We start from the raw sequence: 21,060 nt of genomic DNA, 5'->3' as shown, positions 1-21,060 counted from the left end.
TTTATGGTATATATATTGAGAAACAGTTTTATGTATGGATTTTGGAAGAGGGCTTAGCTATCTTGAGGGTTACTTTCATTTTATTTGTCATGATCCTCAAGAATAGAACCTCTGTTGAAGATGTTTATTGACAATGTGTAGGACTGAAAAATTAAAAGGGTATGAAACAAGTGGTGCTCAGTCTTGGATATACATTAAAATCGCCTGGAGAGCATTAAAAAATACTGGCTTCTGGGCCCCCCTTCAGACTCAGTGTATAAGGTTGCTGTGAGAAAGTACAACAAACTGGGTGGCTTAAAACAACAGAAATTTATACCCTCACATTTCTGGAGTCAAAAGCAAGATGTCAGCAGTACCATGCTCCCTCTGAAATTCTAGGTAGAATCCTTCCTTGCATCTCCATAGTTTCGCCTGGTGGCTGGCAATCCTTGGCAATCCTTGGCTTGCAGCTGCAGAGCTCAGATCTCTACCTCATCTTCACATGACATTTTTCCCTCTTCACAATTTTTCCATTTTTCACATTTTTCCAATATCTTCACAATGTCCTCTTGTGAAGACATCTGTCATGTTGGATGAAGAGCCCACCCTACTTTAATATTACCTCATTGTAACTAATTTCATCTGCAAAGACCCTATTTCCAAATGCTTACATTCATAGGTATTGGGGGTCAGGACTTCAATCATTTTGGAGGGACACAATTCAACTCATGACCTTCAGTAAGCCAGAATCTTGGGGAGTAAAGCCCAGGCATAGGCATGTTGAAGAACTTCCCAGGTGATTCTAATTCAAAGTAGAATTGCAACCCATCACAAGGCTTAAAGGAACTTTTGAGTTTGAAGACATATATGACCCTCTTTCTCTGTTAGTACAAAGCCTTGTGTGTCTTCCATATTACATTAGCCTTTGATATTTTGAAAACAGCCTCCTACAGGCCGATTCCATTTTAGAACTTTTTTCTTTTAAAAAGTCTGCTTTTTTTCATATTTGCATCTTTGCACTCTAATCAGGAATAATTTACTTATTATTTATTATGTATCATGTATCAGTTTATTTGTACACTTCCAAATATTTATGAATTATTGAAAAGACTGTTCTTCAAGGCCTGTGTGTGTTGATAGCTGAAGCTATAAACATCTTGTTGCTCGAAGAAAATATTAACAAATGAGTATCTTATTTCTTAATCAGTAACTCTATTTATAATAGCTCATTGGAGACAGTTATACAATACATTTGCACATTGGTCTCATAGGGAAGGTGCAAAACTTAAAGGGGAAGGTATGGAGTGGGACCTGAGTGTTAACATAGAACAGTATCAGGAAACATGATACCAGGTTTCCCTGGGATAAAACTAATACATATTTCATGAATTTTCCCTAATATATTTGTGTGGTTGCATTGGAGCTAGGAGTCTGAAAATTATTAGAATCAAAGAAAATTGTTCAAATGTTAAATAATAATAGATTTCTATGATGCCTTAAAATGTAACTAAGTATATCCAGAGCAGCCCCATAATGAAATAGGTGTTAACAATGCCTCCGGTATTATTATTATGATGTCATGGTGATAATCTGTGTGTTAAATGATCCTAGACACTTGCTGAAGCAATATAATTTATTTAAAGATTTTTTAAATTAATAATTGTCTAGAATTAAAACCTGCTTTGTTCTGTTAATTCTTTGTTGTCTAATGGTTCTAAACTGGATGTCTTTTTTGATCTCTCCTTTTACCCAAAGAAGGCATGACATTTACCATTACTACAGCGATGTTCACCTATAGAGCCATTTTCCTTTCTATTCTTTCCTTACTTTGACTTTTCTCAAGATAAAAGGTGTCGTTTAATCCAAATAAATGTTGATGAAAAAATGTGTTTGTCTTCACGTATCTATAGAATTAAGAAAAATCAACATTCCTTAAGCAAAGGTCCAATGTATTTACCTCTTTTCTCCCCCCTCCTCACCCCCCAACCATGGTGGTGTAGGAGCGTGTTCCCGACAGCCCCTCGCCTGCCCCCTCCCTGGAGGAGGGCCGAAGGCCTGGCAGCCACCCATCATCACACCGCAGCAGCAGCGTATCCAGCTCCCCAGCCCGGACTGAGAGCTCCTCGGACAGAATCCGTAGGTGTCGTACTTCCACTTGTCACCATTTTAAACTTTATTAGGTGCAGCTGGCTTTTTTAATCAAAATGCCCTCATTCCAAATAGATCTCAGATGTATCATGTTCTGACGCTCTGTAGCAATAGCCATCTCTCAAAATTATGTCTCCCAGTTTGCAATATCATGAGGTATGGTACTACATTAACAGGTTCTGATATAAACTCCCTCTCTTTGATGCCACACATAAAGATTTGAGCTATGAAACAGTTAGAGAAAGTAAGTAACCTTCTAGGTTAGTTTCTGAGGTAAACACCTCCAACTCTCAAATACCTAGCGTCCAAGTATACTGTTTATGGTTTATTCCTCTTCGTTCCTTTAATCCCATCCCTGCCATTTTTTAAAATTCAGTAATTTTTAAACTTCATCCTTGTATTGACAAAGACATCCACAAAGAGGAATAAAAGAAATAGAATTCAAAATAACTGATTTTTAAAACATTTTGTAGTCATTCAGAAGATCAATAGATTGAAGAGTGTGAAATTGGTTAAATTTTAGGATTTGAATTAGTAACAGTCAATAATGCATATTATCATCACATGTTATTATTATTAAATTCTAAAAAGTAAGGTTATATTTTATTTCATGATCACATTTTCAGATATTTAATCCTGGTCCTTATGGCCAAGAAAATTAAGAGTAAAGTTAATACACCATTCAATTAACTGGTTATTTTTTGTATGTACAATAATCTAATATTATTTACCAATAAAATGAGCATATTAACAGACTACCTTGGTTGCTAAAACCAATACTTACTGTATTGTTTACAGACTTTAGTTATTATTTTAGGAAATCATGCTTATAGCATAAACTTCATTTAATTACACAAAATTTATTGAAGTTATTTGGTTGTTGAGAATATCTTCATAATAGAAAAAAGCATTTCTTAGAAAGTGTCTTTATAAGCTATAAAGGAAAGTTTGCATATCCTCAATATAGATACTGTGGAGGTGGATAACATAAATATTGGTCAAATTGTATGTAATAAAATTATTTTTAAAATAGTCAATCATTGACAATTACATAGAATTCAATGTAATTCTAAATATGTATACTTTATTTAGCCTGTTTATATTTCCCTAAGTTTGTAAGAGATGATTATTACTGTTTATTAATAAAAATGGATATAGCACTTGATAATCATTGCCAAATCAATTATATTTCTGGGGCTGGTAAACCTCAGTTAACACTACTTCAAAGCATTTTTCAAATAAAATATTTTCGATATGCCTTTGTGCCATGCTGTCGTTAGAATCAGAAATTTAATAATGAATATTTGGTTTCATGTCTAATGCTTTTTAAGGTATCATTGGAAAGGAGCTGTCCTAGAAAAGAAAATTATATTTTTTTCATAATAATCAGAAATACAGACAAATAGGGAAAGATTTGAGAGTTTTGATATACAGTCTTTGTTTTACTAATCATATTTTAAAATTCTTGATAGAAACAAAGTAATTACTTTTGCATGCATGGACTACCATAATTGTCCAAATGGAAATATTGACACATGTACACACACGTGTACACATATATGCATATACACACATACATGTGCAAATGTATGCATATTTATTTTTAACTTTAGACTAACATAAAAAATTCAAAAATAATTAAAAATTCTTAAATATTTACCATCCAGTTTCACTCAATCAGTTGATCTTTCTGAAAGATATACCTGATAAAAGCCTAATGCCACCTTATTGTCCTTATCACAGACACTGTGCTTCTTTACCTCAAATACTCCATTGTTTATTTTGTACAAACAAGGAATTTCCCTTACATAACCACAGAATAGTGGTTAAAATCAGGAAATTAAGACTATTATCATACTATTCTATAAGCTGCACACCTTATTCAAATTTCACCAGCTTTCCCACTATTATTTTTTCCTTTTTTTCCTGACTAATATTTTTAATAATAAGAGATTTTTCTTTCCTGGTCCAAAATCCAATCCTGGATCACATGTTGAAATTACTTGTCATGTGCCCTTAATCCTTTTAAATCTGAAATGGTTCCTTAATCTTTTTTATCTTTCAGTACCTTGACATTTTTGGAGAATGCATACCATTTATTTTATAGAATGTCCCTCAGGTTGGAAATTTTTGATGTTTTCTCATAATTTGACTTAAGTTATGTATTTTTGGCAGGAATGACACAGGCATGATAGTGTGTCCTTCTCAGTGCATGATTTCAGAAGATATATGATATTTTGCCAATACTTGTGATAACCATCACTTGGCTGAGTTAGTGACTGACTTCTAGATTTCTCTCTTGTAAAGTTCCTTTTTAAGTTGTTTTTAACCTTTGTAGATAATAAGTATCTTGTGAGGAGATATCTTAACATTATGTAAATGTTCTATTCTTCATCAAACTTTCACTTCACTACTTTCACAATTGTTCATTGAAGATTCTTCCCTGAAACAATTATTACTATGGTGATTTCCAAATGGTAATTCCTAACATAGTCTTATATATTATTTTATACACATTTTAAAACTATACTTTTTGCAGTGAAAGTAAGGTTTTATGGAATGATTTTTCTTCAAAATTTTTGCACAAAACCAAGATTTTCATGGGCAATTTATTAAGAAATTTATTGACTGGATTGTGATCATAAGGATATTTGATCATCTGCTTTATCATTTCAGTAGTGACAGGTTACTCTTAATAGTTCAAGAAAGAAATTATTGTTTCTAATCATTCAACCATTTAATAGGTATTAATTGGGCTCTTTTATTTTTAAATTTGAGTTCAAATCCCAATTTTTAAAGAAGTACTTTGATATCTGTGAAACTTCGTGTTTTATTGACTAGAATAGGACTCTTGAAACAGCTATGTCAGTGCCTTAACTTGTTGAAAACACTATTTGCCCTCTCATGCCACTAGAATTTTTTTTAAATTATGTTTTAACTTTATAGTATTAAAGAGTGTTCTAACGTTAAGGTTGCAGTTTTTGCAGAGTTAAGGAAGGTTATATGCTAAGGAGAGAATGTGATACACTAGATAAAGCTTGAATATTTCATTTGTAATGGTTATAGGGGTATGGCCATTCAAAAGTATTCCAGACATGAGAAAATATACATATTTTATGTGAAATAAAAATAAGATAAAGCAGTTTCATTTTCAATATATTTCTGCTTGTTCTCAAAAATTATCATAGTTATCAGTTCTCACAGTGTTCAACTTAGAGATAGATTATAATTTTAAAGTTACACCATGGTATTATATTTATTTCTGAGTCCAAAAGAATTTAAATAAGTTATTTGAATATTGTATATTATGGTGTTTTAGTCTTTATTATTTTGTTTCTGACTTGACAGCTGTCCATCAGAATGGTTTGTCCATGAACCAGATGCTGATGGGTTTATCACCAAACGTACTCCCTGGGCCCAAAGAGGGAGATTTGGCTGGTCATGACATGGGACATGAGTCAAAAAGGATGCATATTGAAAAAGGTAATATATGATTATAAGGTCTTGTTTTTCCTGCTCAACATATGAACTAGGTTTTAATCATAGAACAACGTATATTTCTAGATTATATTAGAAGATGGCATATAAACATTTAAAAAACCTATAATATTAAGTAAAATGCCTATTCAACAAAAAAGAAATATGAATGAGACATATTTATCTTAAACAACAGGTAAATGTTCATTTATTTTCCAGTACGTTTAAAAAAAGAGAATTGTTTGTTTTAATTGTTATCTCTGAGTTCCTCAAGGACTATAGTTGTTCTTTCTCTGTGCTTTTAGGGTCAATTGTCATTTTACTTAGCATAATAGAGCAAGGACAATATACAAAGGATTATTATGATTATTTTTTGGATTAAAAGACACATGGTCATTTGATCAACCAAGAAATATAGTGAATCTTATCAACCAATGTACTAGTAGTTGTTTCTAAAGTGTATGCAACAAATAACAAAGCCAAGATTGTGCAAAGCTGTGAGAGTTTCCTATTTATATTTTATTTGTACCAGCCTAACTCATTTTCACAGGCAAAAATTTGTCTTTTCATGCCTTATTTCATGAAATACTTTCATGGAGAATTGAAATATTATTTTACATGCATGTTGGAAATTTATGCTATTGGATGCAAATTAATGTTTTCAAATGGTAAATTTAAATTGGGACCACTGCAGCCCTGCCATATCTTTTTCATCTTAATTTAATATTTTCAAATTTTATTAATAATATAGACTGGATACTTTGACTGTCTTTTTTGACATGAATATCAAGTAATCAACGTTATGAAAAGGATTGTTTCTTTGGAAAACATAATTATACAAAAGGTACAATTCATTGGCTGTCAAAAAGGAAGATAAGTAAAATTGGCTATTTAGATAATCAGAATGACATGATTGGAGAAAGACTGAGTTTAGGTGGACCAACCATTTTTCCTCGAAAATGACTATTCACAAAAAGTAAAAATGCTTACATAAACATTTTTCTGTTCAACATGAAAACAGCTCTGCTGAGTCCTTAGGAAGAAAGAACACTGCATTTCTATAAATTAAATTATCGGCATTATGCAATTAATAAGAAAATGGTAATCTTTTCTAGGTGCTAACATGTCAAAATCTAGGCATATTTGAGAGCAGCATTAAGGTAACTTCCTAATTATTTATTTTAAAATTCGCTTTCAAATATTATCACAAAGCTGGGTGGAACATATACAAGTGCATCAGTGAACAAGATTGCCTCTAAATGTCTAATTCTAATTTTCTGTGAGTTCTTCTTCAAAAATGAAGAAAAATATATAATGCCTATGTATCTTTTGACATATACCTTTTATATTTAATCAAAAACAAATTTGAGGAAACATTATGGAAATTTTTATAGTAATAAAATATAAAACTGCATAGATGATTTAAGTTTTAAGTAAGAATATTGAAATATAAAAATTCATTATTTGGATTAAGTAGCCATTCTCCACTAGGGTTCTATGAAAGAATGAAGCCCTATAGAAAATGATTTTAGTGATTCATTTCTCAGTTTTCCCATAGATGCTACATAGCTAGTTTCACTTGAAATGCATAAGAGAGAAGTTTTATGATATACAGTGGTTGTCAGGATATTAGGGTTTAGTTCTCTTGCAGAACCTTGGTGAAAAAAGGTTGGGAGTGAAATATAAAAGCCTGGAGGTGGTAGTGAAGAGACCACCAAAGAAATGACCAATAATATGATTGGAATAATGAATCTCACTGGAATTTTTGGTGGGAGCTTTCTACACTCTCATGTTTCAAGTTGAGTTGACTATAATTTTTGTAACTTTCTTTTTCCGTGAGTCTTCAGTTCTGTCTGCCTATCTGCCCATCATCTGTCTATATACCCATCATCTATTTGTTACTACTATTTTAACTTTGCCATCATAGAGCCTTTCCTGAGATACCATACTAGGTTGATATAGGGATCCCACTGCTGGTGTTCCTGTGTGCCTGCCCTCCAAATCTTCATAACAACATTTTCCTTGTTATTTGGAAGTTATTTTTTCATTGGTCTGCTTCCAGTACTAGACTGTATACGCCTTGGAGTCATGTGTGTATTACATTTGCTTTAAACAGACTAGACAATCTATGAATGCATATTGATCTGTGCTAAATTACTAGAAGATTCTAAGAGATGGTGAAAGTTAAAATAACTGCGATGATGAAAGGCAAAAGGTGGAATTTCATAACCTTTAGAACATACATTTATATGAAACAGTAGAATGTTCTGGCCAGGAATATACACAAAAACTTTCTATATCACTAATGGTACTTCTTATCACATCTTAAGTTTTTTAAATGGTTTTGCTGTCAGAATAAAGACCTTGATCATATCCCAACAGTTTTTCAATATTTTAATGTATATTTTATAAAGGAAAGTAAGTTTTTAATATTCTCCCTAGAAATGTGAAACTACCTTTAAACTCATAATTTCAAATGTAGTTATGGAATCGTGGACATTGTAATAGATTTTGATACTCTTACAGTAAGAATTTTATTATATGATGCTCATCTCTTTTATGTACTCTCTTTTATGTATTTTTCAGCATACTGAATTAATAGTAAATATTCATAGGCTTTCTAGATTGATAGGGTCTACTAAATTAAAAATTGTTTTCTTTCATGACTACATTTATCATGTGCTGCATACTTGCCCTGTAAATTTCTTACTACACATATCTGTATTAAAACAAGTGACTTCATTTAGAGACATTTGTAGAGAAATTAATTACATGTTTGTGTCATTTTAGGCTTGAACTTCTTAAATGTAATTTGCTGCCGACCACTTTAAATCATTCAAAAGATAACAATTCTTAAGAAAACATTGATGGGCTTCCCTGGTGGCACAGCGGTTGAGAGTCCGCCTGCCGATGCAGGGGACAGGGGTTCGTACCCCGGTCCGGGAAGATCCCACATGCCGCGGAGCGGCTGGGCCCGTGAGCCATGGCCGCTGAGCCTGCGCGTCCGGAGCCTGTGCTCCGCAACGGGAGAGGCCACAGCAGTGAGAGGCCCGCGTACCGCAAAAAAAAAAAAAAAAAAAAAAAAAAAAGAGATACCAAAATTAGTTTGTATGCTGAGAATCACTGTGGTCTAAAATCTTAATCACCAGTAACTTTTAAGCATTTTAAAATCTTCTTAATATTAAAAAGCTATTGACTTTATTAGAATATTTACGTCACTATTAGTTGAAGGACCAGTGGCTTTACAGGTGTTAGAACTCAGAAGTACTAAGTGCTGAGTAAATTTGCTACTTAGTTTTTAAAATAAAAACACTCTAATGGGTTTTTGAACCCAGGAAGAGTTTAATTAAAGTACATTCAAAATATAAATATGAAAAACAAGTTAGTGTATCAAGAAGTAATAGACATATAATATTGTTTCAAGCATCCCAAGTGTAAGGAGAAATGATTTTAATAGTATGAACTTTGACTAAAATTAGGAGTTTGTCAAGGATATGTGCTGAGGAAATCTATGATACAGCTCATAGCCTCAAAACCAATTTTATGTCTTTTAACTTTTCCAAACATACTGCAAGTTCTCTAGAGCTTTCTGGATTTTAAAAACATTGCTGATTTTTACCCTCAGTCTAAATTTAGTGGAATAGGCAGTACTAATTGACATTTTCTTTTTTTTTAATTGAAGTATAGTTGATTTACAATGTTGTGTTAGTTTCTGGTGTACAGCAAAAGTGATTCAGCTTTATATATATGAAACAATGAAAGAATTACATATGTATATGTATGTATATATATAATATATTATTTCTCAGATTCTTTTCCAATATAGGGTTATTATATGATATTGAGTATAGTTTCCTGTCCTATACAGTAGGACCCTTTTGTTTATCTATTTTATATAAAGAAGTGTGTAAATGTTAATCCCAAACTCCTAATTTATCCCTCCCCCTACCCTTTCCCCTTTGGTAACCATGAGTTTTTTTCTATGCCTGTGAGTCTGTTTCTGTTTTGTAAATAAGCTCATTTGTATCTTTTTTTTTTTTTTAGATTCCACATATAAGAGATATCACATGATATTTGTCTTTCTGTCTTACTTCACTTAGTATGATAATCTCTAGGTCCATCCATGTTGCTGTAAATGGCATTATTTTATTCTTCTTTATGGCTGAGCAATATTCCATTGTATATATGTACCACATCTTCTTTATCCATTTATCTGTCAATGGACACTTAGGTTGCTTCCATGACTTGGGTATTCTATGAACATTGGGGTGCATGTACATTTTAATTAGAGTTTTCTCTGAATATATGCCCGGCATTTAAATTATATAAATAGGCTCCCTGTTTCTTTATGCTGCACTTCTCTCTTTATCCCCACAAAATCTGTCTCTTGGTGCTAATTTACAGTGTTACTTCTCTTATGCATAATTTTTTCCCTGGTTTTTCTAAAATTGCTTTAATTGCTGCTATTTCCAACACATTTTTGAGCATGTTTTATACCTTGCACGTAGTTTCACATGCACATTTTTGTTACTATGGAATTTATCTAATTTTTTGCTAACCAAAAATCAAATGTATGCTACAGATATGATACTGTATGCTACAGTATCAGCTTTTTTCCAATTATAGAAAATGTGCGCATTTATAATTGGAGCTAAGTACTGGATACCTAATTTATGTTAGTGTATTTCAGTCTTGGACTAAATAAACCAAAATGATATAATCAAAATTTACTGAATGTCAGATATGTGAAATAAACCATATGAAATACAAAACTTCCCTTCTTCTTTTGCTGCTACAGTTGCACAGAATTTTTCTTCATATATATTCTAATTTTCCCTATGGTTGAGGCTTTTCCCTTTATTTGTTTTCATAAAAAATATGACAACTTTCATTGGTGACTCCTGACATTTTATTTTTTATTTTTCATTTTTTCTAATTATATATATTTTTATTGAAGTATAGTTGATGTACAATATTATGTTACAGCTGTACAATATAGTGATTCACAATTTTAAGTTATACTCCATTTATAGTTATTATAAAATATTGGCTATATTCCCTGTGTTGTACAATATATCCTTGTAGATTATTCCATATATAATAGTTTGTATCTCTTGCCATTTTAGAAGCAGCAATAATTTAAGATGAGGCAGGAAATACAGGGGATTTGCTTCAGGCCATGAAACATTTCTTTTGTCACATATTCTTCCTTGGCAGTGCCCAATATTTCCAATGGTTAACAGACTTGTATGGAAGGTTCTCATTTTGGTATTCTGAATTTGAGGACAAAGCACTAAAGGCAATAAAGTAGTTAGCAAACTGGCCATATTGGGATACCCTCTTATTAATGCTTTATTCTTAGCATCCAACCTTGTGGACCACTTTCCTACAAAACATCTTTCTTAAATGACTGCCATCACTTTTTTCCTATTTGTGGAAATAATTTTTTTGAAATATATTTCCTTTTGCACATTTCTCGTTGTTTAAAAATTCTACTTTTAGGATTGTCTTCAAAAATGACTTCCTTTTTTCAATTCTAGATTAACATTACACAAATTAATTTATAGTAAATATCATACACACATATATCAAAAATCTGAACCTGTTAGTATCTCATGTGACTATATAGATGTACACAGAGTGAAAAACGCTTTTCTTTAGAAATTTCTATATTTTGGTAATGTTAGCACACTATATGTGAGCCACTTATAAAATGAACTACCTCAATGTTACCTAAAGTTTACATTTTCCAGGAATTTATTATTATGTAATTAATATGAACATTACTAAAAGAAATAGGGCCATTTATTGATGCCGAAGATGTCAGTTGCTTCTCCAGGACATCCATAACTTTAGGTTTTAAAAACTTTTTTGGACACTTAGAAAGTTGAATCATGTTACCACTGCTGATAATTTTCATGAACTAAATGCTATTAGCGAGTATTTAGTTTTGGATACATTATAAATAATAATATACATTTATAATAATTTTACTTACTGTAATAGTTTTACTTTTACTTAGTCAGATGAAATGTCTTTTCCCCATGGAAAAAACAGAATAGACTATTAGTTATTCCACTTATTCAGCTTTATTTTTTTGAGCTTTTTTGATAGGCACAGAATGACTCACTTCCTCACTGTTTAAGAAATATTTTTATGTAGTCATGCCAATAGCTAATATTTTTATAGCATTAAAAGTGAGGTAGGAGTAAATTACTAGTAGATTAACATATTAGCTCCACATACAAATTTGCTTCATGTAATGATTTATTTATGAATTATTATAAATTATTTTATTCCCTTCATTTAAGATGTTTATTGACTTAATGAATTGATTATCTCTAATTTTTAATTTTGGAATTTATTTGCATATTGCTTAAACCATGGATTTCTATTTTTTCTAGTTTCAAGTTGAAATTTTACATATTCTGGTGTAGAAGTGATCTAAAGGGAATGTGTACATTCTTCTGTATGTTTATTTGAGAATTAGCTCAACTTCAAACTTCATTTTGGAAATATTATATCCTATATTTTTTAGTGAAGCTAAAACAATTTTTCTTTTGTATATTTTTATTTCATACATGGGCAAATATGTATGTTTCTAAAAGAACTACAAAACACTGTCCTTTCTTCCCTGATTAGACATATTAAGAAATGTACAAAAAAATAGGCCATTAAAAGTTCAGTGACTCAGAGAGCTTTCTTAATCTTTTTTATCTAAACTGATAGCAAAATATAAATGCCAGTTTCTGCAGATAAGCTTCGTGTGATGTTGTTTTTGTAGAACAAAACAGGAGATATCTACAATCTCATATGTTTCAACCTAATACTTTTGAACATTTTTCTATTCTGAGATGTAAATTAGAATTTCTTCTGAAGAGCTTAATAAAAAAAGAAAAAAAATGACATTTAAAAATATTTCCAATCTTGCCTAATATTCACAGTCTGCTTTTATTGAACCTTTTTAATATTCTTACATGTGCTTATGTGTGCCCCTGCACATGGGCAAACACACAGGGCTTTATCTTCATTTGATAGATGAGGGAGTGATACTACTTTGAATGCTATGTTATGAGTTAAGAAGCAAAGTAATAGCCCCCTTGTCTCTTGTGCTTGAAGCAGTTTGAATTCCTCCATCAACTTGATGGAATGATTTAACACATCATTCAGCCTTGTTTGCAGGACCTGTAAGGTGACAGCAAAGCTGAGGTAAATCTTAAAGATATGGGAACTAATTTGGAGGAGTTTATATAACACATTAGATGAAAGGTCAATATGGAACTCATGGCTATTATGTTTAAATGCATAAAAACCTGATAGTATTTTGAACATATTTTAAAAGAGATATTGCCCACCCATTCTGGAGAACTGGGTATGATGTTTTCCTCTGACTTTTCCTTATCTATTACCACTTATTCTTGTGCCTTTTGGCAAACTATTCCTAGAAATTTGTGTGATAACTTCAGCATATGAAAATCTGTTTTGTTCCAGTAGAAGCTATATTTTAAACTTTCCTTAAATTTTTACATTACCATTGTCGCTAGTATATTATGCTACAGTTTCAGAATATTAAACAAGTACAATTGTTTTAACTACTGTGAAATTGACAGATGAAGCTGAAAACCAAAAGCACCTTTCATGGGATTTTAAACACTATTTTCCTCCATATGCCATCCCAATTATTATTTAGATATTACATTCCTAATTTACTGTTAAGGTTGATTAGAATTCAAGCCTCTCAAAAGCATGCACCAAAGGTCTTGGGCTGTAGAAAACATTTTTATAAAATAATCCATTAATGCAGAGGAGTGCAACTAAATTAGTTAGCAATTTGCTGAGCATGAATTAATGAATAGAGCTTCTTCCAGCTCCCAGAGTTGTAATTTTCATAATAACCTCAGACCTTTATTTGGCAGGTTGTTTAGTTTTTTCGTTTGAAGGTTTTCATTAGTCTAATGAGGACTGTGCAAGGGCGAGCAGTCAGCACAATTTACATGGGGAAGCTATCATAATAAATGAAGCAATTTGAATAACACGCAAGGGTTTATGCAACAAGATAAGAAGAGATTGTAGAGTGAGATTTAGAGGTAACCAATACATTAGACCAACTAATAACTGAAGTAATCCCAATAAAAGGCTTAAGTGAAAGGAATGAAATTAATGATATATACAAAGTTGTAATGATATGATACATGATTCATTAGATTAATAAAATAAGTATTCAATTGTTTTTAGTGCTTTTCGTCTAAGCTTTGTTTGTATCAGGCATTTTAATTAGGTTTGTTCACTGGATCACTTTGCTTAGTTAACTTTTAGACCATAGCTGAGGTTTTTAATGATATCTTTTCTTTCTTATTTACACTTTATAGCCTTGATAGTTCATTGAATTAATTATATGCAATATATTGTGTATGGAGATGGTTTTTAAAAGTAATTGCATATAGCTCCACCTAAGTGGTGATTATACTTTAAGTATGAATGCCCAGTATGTTTCTCAGTTTTTAAAAACAACTGTTTTTTGCTTCTACTTTTGATAAAGTACCTTTATAAGTAGTTGACAAAGGTTGTGGTGTCCTATAATTCACACCAAATTGTAATAACTAAGATTTTTTAATTGCTAAATTCCCAGATTAAGAAGAGTCACTCATAAAAGACATTATTAGAAATTATTCATTTATAGTCAATGTAATTCTTTAAGATACAATAGAAAATGTGTCTTAAAAATAGCTATAATTTTATTTTCTTCTTTACATGTCTTTCTATTGAAAAATGAATTTTTGTTTGGATTGGTTTGAGAATTAAAACTTTTATGCAAGTAATTCAGTCTGAATGTTCAGCATCCTTTTATAAGAGATGAAGAAAGAGTTGATAGGATTTTTTTTTTTAATTCTATAGCAAGTGACATAAAACTTTAGAAAGCAGATTTCATGTTTGATATGTGAAGTCAAATTACTTTAAAACTAAGTAAAATGTAATTTTCAATGTCATTATGTATCAGCCTTTATAAGGTCACACCTTGAGGGAATTCCTCTTCTAGTTAAATATCTGTGATAAGTGGCCCAAATCAGTGGACTTTTATGAAGTATTTGCCATTCTGTTGTTCCCTTCTTCTGAGTTTGGAAGTCCTGGCATGTATCTTTACCCCAGTTTCAAATCACAGTCTCTTGCTGTAGGTAAATTAATGGATAATTATATTCCTTCTTTGTTTATGAAGGAAACAAGTGGTTTAGCCTTCTTACATTTGTGAATATGTTAAAAGACGGTTAGGATATATTTAAAAAATAATGATGGCTCTATATTTCAAACTTGTAATTATATTTATCTTTAAGGTTTAGCCTTTGAAAAGGGGCAACATTGAATTCTTTCATGGACTATATTTTGTTAATTTCTTTTCAGTAAAAACTACTTCCAGAAAATGAAGTTGTTTTCTTTCTTTTTCTTTCTTCCTTTCTCTCTCTCTTTCTTTTTTCTTTCTTTCTTTCTTTCTTTCTTTCTTTCTTTCTTTCCTTCTTTCCTTCTGCATTTGAAGTATATGAATACAGATTTAAATATAATTTTGTATCTTGATATTATCTTTGTATGAATTATAAAACTGGGATAACTATTAAATATTTTGTGGTTGCTAGTGGAGCATAAAAATAAATATATAATTCTTTGAGTTATACCTATCAATTTGCTGTATAATTGACTTTATAATTTATTTGTTATTTATGAATATTATTACTATCTATTCTATCATGACCAAAACTAACCTAAGGCTTTTGTGAAAAAAGTTTGAGTTCACAAAGCAATTTCATTATTCATTTAAGAAGCAATTTTCACTGGAAGCACTCTAGCACAGGGGTAAAGAGCATAGTCTGAGAATTAGACCTCTTTGTATTCAAGTCCAGGTTAAAGTTGTAAACCTGGTACATTATATAACATCCTTGGCCTTCAGTTTTTCATCTGTGAAAATAGACAAATAGTACCTGAAATATAATCACAAAGTTTTGTTATGGGAATTAAGCGCTCAGCCTGTATGATATATTGTATACATGGTAGGTCCCTTCAGGAAAGAGACTGTGCGTAGGAACAGAATTCAAGGTGTGACTGGAGAGGATAATGCAGTAATCCAGGGCTTAGTAGAAGCCGTGCTGTCACATTTTGGTGCTCCATCTGATCTGCTTGCTGGGGCATTCAGTTGACTGATCCATCCAGAGGACACAGACACATCTTGAAGTGACACAGATCAGAGAGCAAGGTAGAGAGGGTGGACAGTGAATATGGAGCAGACTGACAGGAATCATAAGTCACTGCATTTCACGCTCGGTGAATGCGAGTTTGGGTCTGTGTTATTTACAACAAGATCTGCAGTGTCTGTCACTATGGTGCGCTGTAATGCATTACATAAAGGGGTGAATGGTTTATCTGATCAGTGGTCATTTGATGTAAGTAGTAACACCAAAGAGAAGATCACAATTCCAAGAAACATTTGTGGAAGGATATGGAATAGTTTTATAGCTGTAATCTCATACCTTTAAATAAATCATTGTAAATCGTTTCTTAGCAGCATTCTAACAAATTTACCATTTATTAAAAAAAAGCAAGCAATTTTCTCTGTATTTCTTCATGTCTTCATTAATTCAGCAAACGATTTGCAATTACCTGCTATATGGCAGGCACAGTGTTTGTTGCTGAGAATTCAGAGATGAATTTTAAATGAAGGACATAAGACATTGTTCTTTTCTTTTTTTAAGGCATACTAATGAGAAGCTTTTGAATTAAATTGATGATACCGAGGGACAATCCTATATATAGGAGTTATTCAAAAATGCCATACTTCTTGCCATACTTTGCCTAAATGTAAACTCTATTAAAAAATGGCTATGTGTCTCGTGGCTTTGTTGTTTCCTTCCATTTTATTGGCCATCATGAATACACAGGAAGTTTTCCATTCCACCTCCTCTACAGTCATGCAACAGGTGTAGTTTTACACCTGAAGCTAGATTGAGAATTGTCATAGACAGTGGTGTGCATTGCTTTACAGGTAACAATGAGACAATTTTAGGAAACAGATATGCAGTAAATCATTATTGTGTTAAAGGATGTTATCATGTTATCTCTCATGACAAGGGAGAGGACGTGGCACTTCTTGGCGACCTTTAACAGAAATAGTCCTTTTAAACCTAGATCTAAGGATGGAATGCCTTTCTGAGTTTTGCTATTTACAGATAGGATGGAAGACCAGACATGACCTACATCATAAATTGTCTTGCAATTGGGGTGGGGGGTGGATTTTTGAAGACAAATAATGCCACATTCTCCAAATCAGTGTTCTCTCCACTTATGCTATCTAAAATAAAATCCAAATCTAGGCAGGTGGGCAATTTAAGGGTAGTGTATTTCCTTATCTCACAAGATTTAAGTTAGATACTCTATGCATCACTTAGAAAAGTATTTGGAACAGTTATCTGTTCAAGAATGTTGGTTCCCTTTGTCTACAGAGAAAGAAATCAAGAATTTAATTATGTCTCCATACATGGAAATAAAAGCATTATGCAAATCAAGTTTTTTTTTTCTGTAGTTTTCCTCTAAACTGCAATTTACATATTTGTTCTTGAGGTTTTTTTAGTTAGTTTTGTTTTAATCTAAGTATTTTGAGTTTTCAGTTTATATCATCTTTACTAGGATCCAGCTTAAAGAAAAAACAACATTGGATTATAAATCTATAAAAGACTCCAATAAAGGATGCATGCTAATGCCAGTTTCTCCTCCAAACATTACTCAGAGGCCAAAGTCAATAGGATTAAATTTTTCTTCTGTTGCTTTTGAGTTTCTAATGATGAACCTAAATCCTTTCAATCCCAACATAATCATAGCTCATGCTGCATCCTAACTTAAATGCAATATTCAAGTTTAGGCAGCGGGTGGAAGGAGAGAGAAGTCTATTCCAGTAATATTGGAGACAGCCTCCTTTTTTTTTTTTGTTTACTATTAATTCATATTCCTCAAGGGTCTCCAATCTTTTATTTCATATATATATATATTTGATTCCACTATAATTCTTTTTATTCTAAGAGCCTTCATAGGCTTGGAATAATTGCTAATGATGCAAATAGCTGAGATTATAGTCCTCTCAAAATGTCCATTTATTGTCCAAATTGAATCCTACTTTTGGCTTCAAATAGCCAAAGCTCTAGGTTTTCTTTTTAAAGGTAGACTAGCCTTAGGATTATTTTTTTCCATAGTACATGGAAGGTACAATGAGAAACTCTAAAGTTAGAATTCAAATTAGAGTTTATATTTTCTCTTTGAAGAAAAATTTGTCTTCTTACAGCATTCATGTATGAAACACTGATGGACTGAACACTGTCAATGTTTCAGGAATCATGGCAGTGGATGGAGAAGAACTAGTCCCATTCTCATTGGTTTAGACCAGCCCCCAAAGAGAAATATTTATCTATCAGGAAAGAATTTTAAGAGGGAAGTTCAGAATCATGAAAGTGACATGATCAATAGTCAATAGGACACTATCAACACATGTATTTCTTTCTTTCTACCAATTATTTATGGCTAATAATTTAAATCTCCACCACCAAATGAGAAAAACTACAGTTATGTATGAAATTAATTCAGATGATTAAAGACGGTTATTTTTACTTTTTTCACATAATAGATTTCTCTCTGTACAATGGTACATTTTTTTATAATTCGTTTACAATCTTGCAATTTGTAATGTCGAAGAAAAGAACTGGGCAAAGATCAGTGATTTTGCCATAAATGTCAATAAGTTTTTTAAAGGATGTTAAGCTAAAGGATATTAGAGTGGAATACTGTAGTAACTCATTTTTAGAACCCTTAGAATCAACATAATTAAAATCAATCGCAAAGCAAATTTCACAGGGTATATTTTTTTTAGATAACAAAAATTTAACTCTTAACAAGTAAAACTGTCACTGATATTCCAAGCAAAAATGTTATGCTTTTACCTTGTTTTCATTTAATTATGGCAGAAGACCTCTGTTTAATGACAGCAAATAATTCATATGATATTATCAATAATAATGTAATGTAATTAAACTAGTATATATAAACTGTAATATGTAGAGTAAGTTTATGTATACAAATTGCAAATCCAATATGCATCTTGCAAAGAAAAAAAATTAATCCAGATCTTAAATAGTCAAGTAATGAATGTTTTCTTTGATATTTTCCATAATTTACCTTTTTATTGAAGGTCTTGTATAGTCTATTTGTATAATGAAATATTAAGGTAAGCCATGACAGTTTTTTAAAAATCATAATCATTAAGAGAAATTAAGTCAGACATAAGAGAAAGTTTAAGAGCCAATAGAATATCATTCCAGAAAACCATAAAAATACTTCCTTGAGTAACTGATACTCAGTATCATCCAAGGAAGCAATCTTTCTTTGCTTAGTGTTGGCTAGTTAATACCATACACCTGATTGCAAAGCATTCTAAAGTGAAATTTCTATGGAACCTTATATACTAGGACTTTATAAAGAACAAAATAATCAATGAACTTCATTTTCTACAAATACTAGCATCATAGTTTGCACCTATTACTTACAAAAATATTTCTAGGGAAATAAAGTTCAGAATATTGTTTCTTTCCTACTTCATGAAAAATGCTATGAAATATAATAATTTGTATTTAACAAAACTTAAAATAAAGAACATGTATTAATAGGACATGTATGTGTAAAGAAAGGGCTTATGGGATTAATAGATAACCACCATATAGATTTTTATTTATGTTGGTGATCAATCAATTACTTGAAAAATACCTCCAATTTTAGCTTAGAAAATATTGTAGAACTTGATTAGTAAGTTTGCTACCTATGATATTTTTATGGTAGACCAAATATCCTAATTTGTGTGAGTAACATAAATTTAAATAAAATAAAAACCTACAAATCGCCATAATGTCCACAGAGCTATAAGATTTCAAAAAAATTTTTATTGTATCATAAGAATTATGATGTTATATAGAATGAAAGCACCGTAAAAAATCTGGATTTTTTTATATATAGTATCAGTTCCATTTATTAATGATAGTTATGGTGATATTTGTTTTTGTGATAACCCACATATAATATCTGTCCTAGGAATGACATGACCAAAGGCATTTGTAATTATATTTACTTCTGAAAGATTATGGTTTATAGTTAAAACAAAAGAGGCATCCTGTCATTTTCTAAACCCGTTAAATGTGACAGAATCTATTTTTCTGCCAACTTGTGAGGACCAGGCAGTGAGCAAATTTGCTGTGGTCAGCTAAGTGTAACCACTGAGCAGGAAAGTGAATTTAATAATGCATTATTGTTCTTCACTGAAGGTGAACTGTTACAGTGCCTTTGTTATAGCCGACTTTGCCTCTGCTTAGGTTTCCAGATGCTGTGTAGCTTACCTGCTTAAAATCTCTAATGCATGATAAAATGTAGCAGGTATACTTTTATATTAACATAAATGCATCATTTTTAGGGCCATAATACTGAATCTAACTGGAAATATTTTCTAATTATATTGTCTTGTGAATTCATGTTATAAATAAGCATTTGCTATATAATATAGAATAAGTGACATAGAAGTAGAAATTCATAAAGCTTATCTTATACTATTGGTGATTTATTTTGTTGATACTGAAAAGAACTTTCTAATATTTTATGATATGATAAAGAATATCATCTTTTAAATCAAGTTTATTTTATTTTCCATATTTTAAAACAAACTAAAAAATAGAAGAAACTCTTGAAAATAGATTCAGTTCTCCCATAACTACAGTTTTTTAATACCCTTTCTTTTCCAGTTCTAACTTATTTTGATGCTTTCTTTTTAAATGCATTGATTAACTGTAGAATTTTCATAACATTTTTAGCTCTCATTGAGTTGAAAAATGCATGGTAAAGAATTCAAGTTTGCTGTGATTTTTCTTTTTCTATTTTGTCCAAGTTCAATTCATTAAAAAATAAAATAGAATACGTAGAAGATAATGTCTTGAAAGAATTAGAAAGAAATGTAAGCTTTATTTAGGAAATCAAAACATGAGGAATGTATGCATGTAGATTACTTATATCATTGTAAATTCTCATATTGATAGAGTTTCCTGTCATTAAGATTTTCAAAGAGCTCATGAAAATATTGCAAGTTGTAGGCTCCTGTTAGCTTAACATGATATAGATTCATAGTTGGGAATCGAACAGTTAATTTGGAAGTTATCTCTCAGAGATTTTTTTTTTCTAGTGAGTCTTTTGAAGGAGATGTTTCTTATAATCCGTAACTGAAAAGCACACAAAACCTAATCTCTGGTGTCACTGCTGAACTTTATGGGAAAGAGGCTAAGAAGAGCATTTTTCTGAATATCAGGAGCACCCATCAATGAATATCACTACAGACCATAGAACATGCAAGTTCCAGAGGCAGGAGGAAACCAGGAGTTGACTAAAAAAAAATAG

At 31.4% G+C, this 21,060-nt stretch overlaps 1 protein-coding gene across 4 annotated transcripts in view; it reads left to right on the top strand.

Annotated features, from left to right (window-relative positions):
- The window catches only part of DACH1 (dachshund family transcription factor 1), a gene marked incomplete at both ends in the record, with an annotated part of 412,420 nt that overhangs the window by 292,560 nt on the left and 98,800 nt on the right, over positions 1-21,060 (top strand). For 2 of the 4 annotated variants that reach the window (XM_079902825.1, XM_079902824.1), the window contains 2 exons: positions 1,980-2,115; positions 5,476-5,610. The exons of the other annotated variants lie outside the window; for them this stretch is intronic. In XM_079902825.1, coding sequence (XP_079758951.1) covers positions 1,980-2,115; positions 5,476-5,610 — 271 coding nt within the window. The remainder of the gene's footprint in view (positions 1-1,979; positions 2,116-5,475; positions 5,611-21,060) is intronic. 4 annotated transcript variants of the gene reach the window in all.

The sequence above is a fragment of the Stenella coeruleoalba genome, assembly GCF_951394435.1.
Source record: "Stenella coeruleoalba genome assembly, chromosome: 18".
Lineage (NCBI taxonomy): Eukaryota > Metazoa > Chordata > Mammalia > Artiodactyla > Delphinidae > Stenella > Stenella coeruleoalba.
This window is presented reverse-complemented; position numbering and strand designations above follow the sequence as displayed.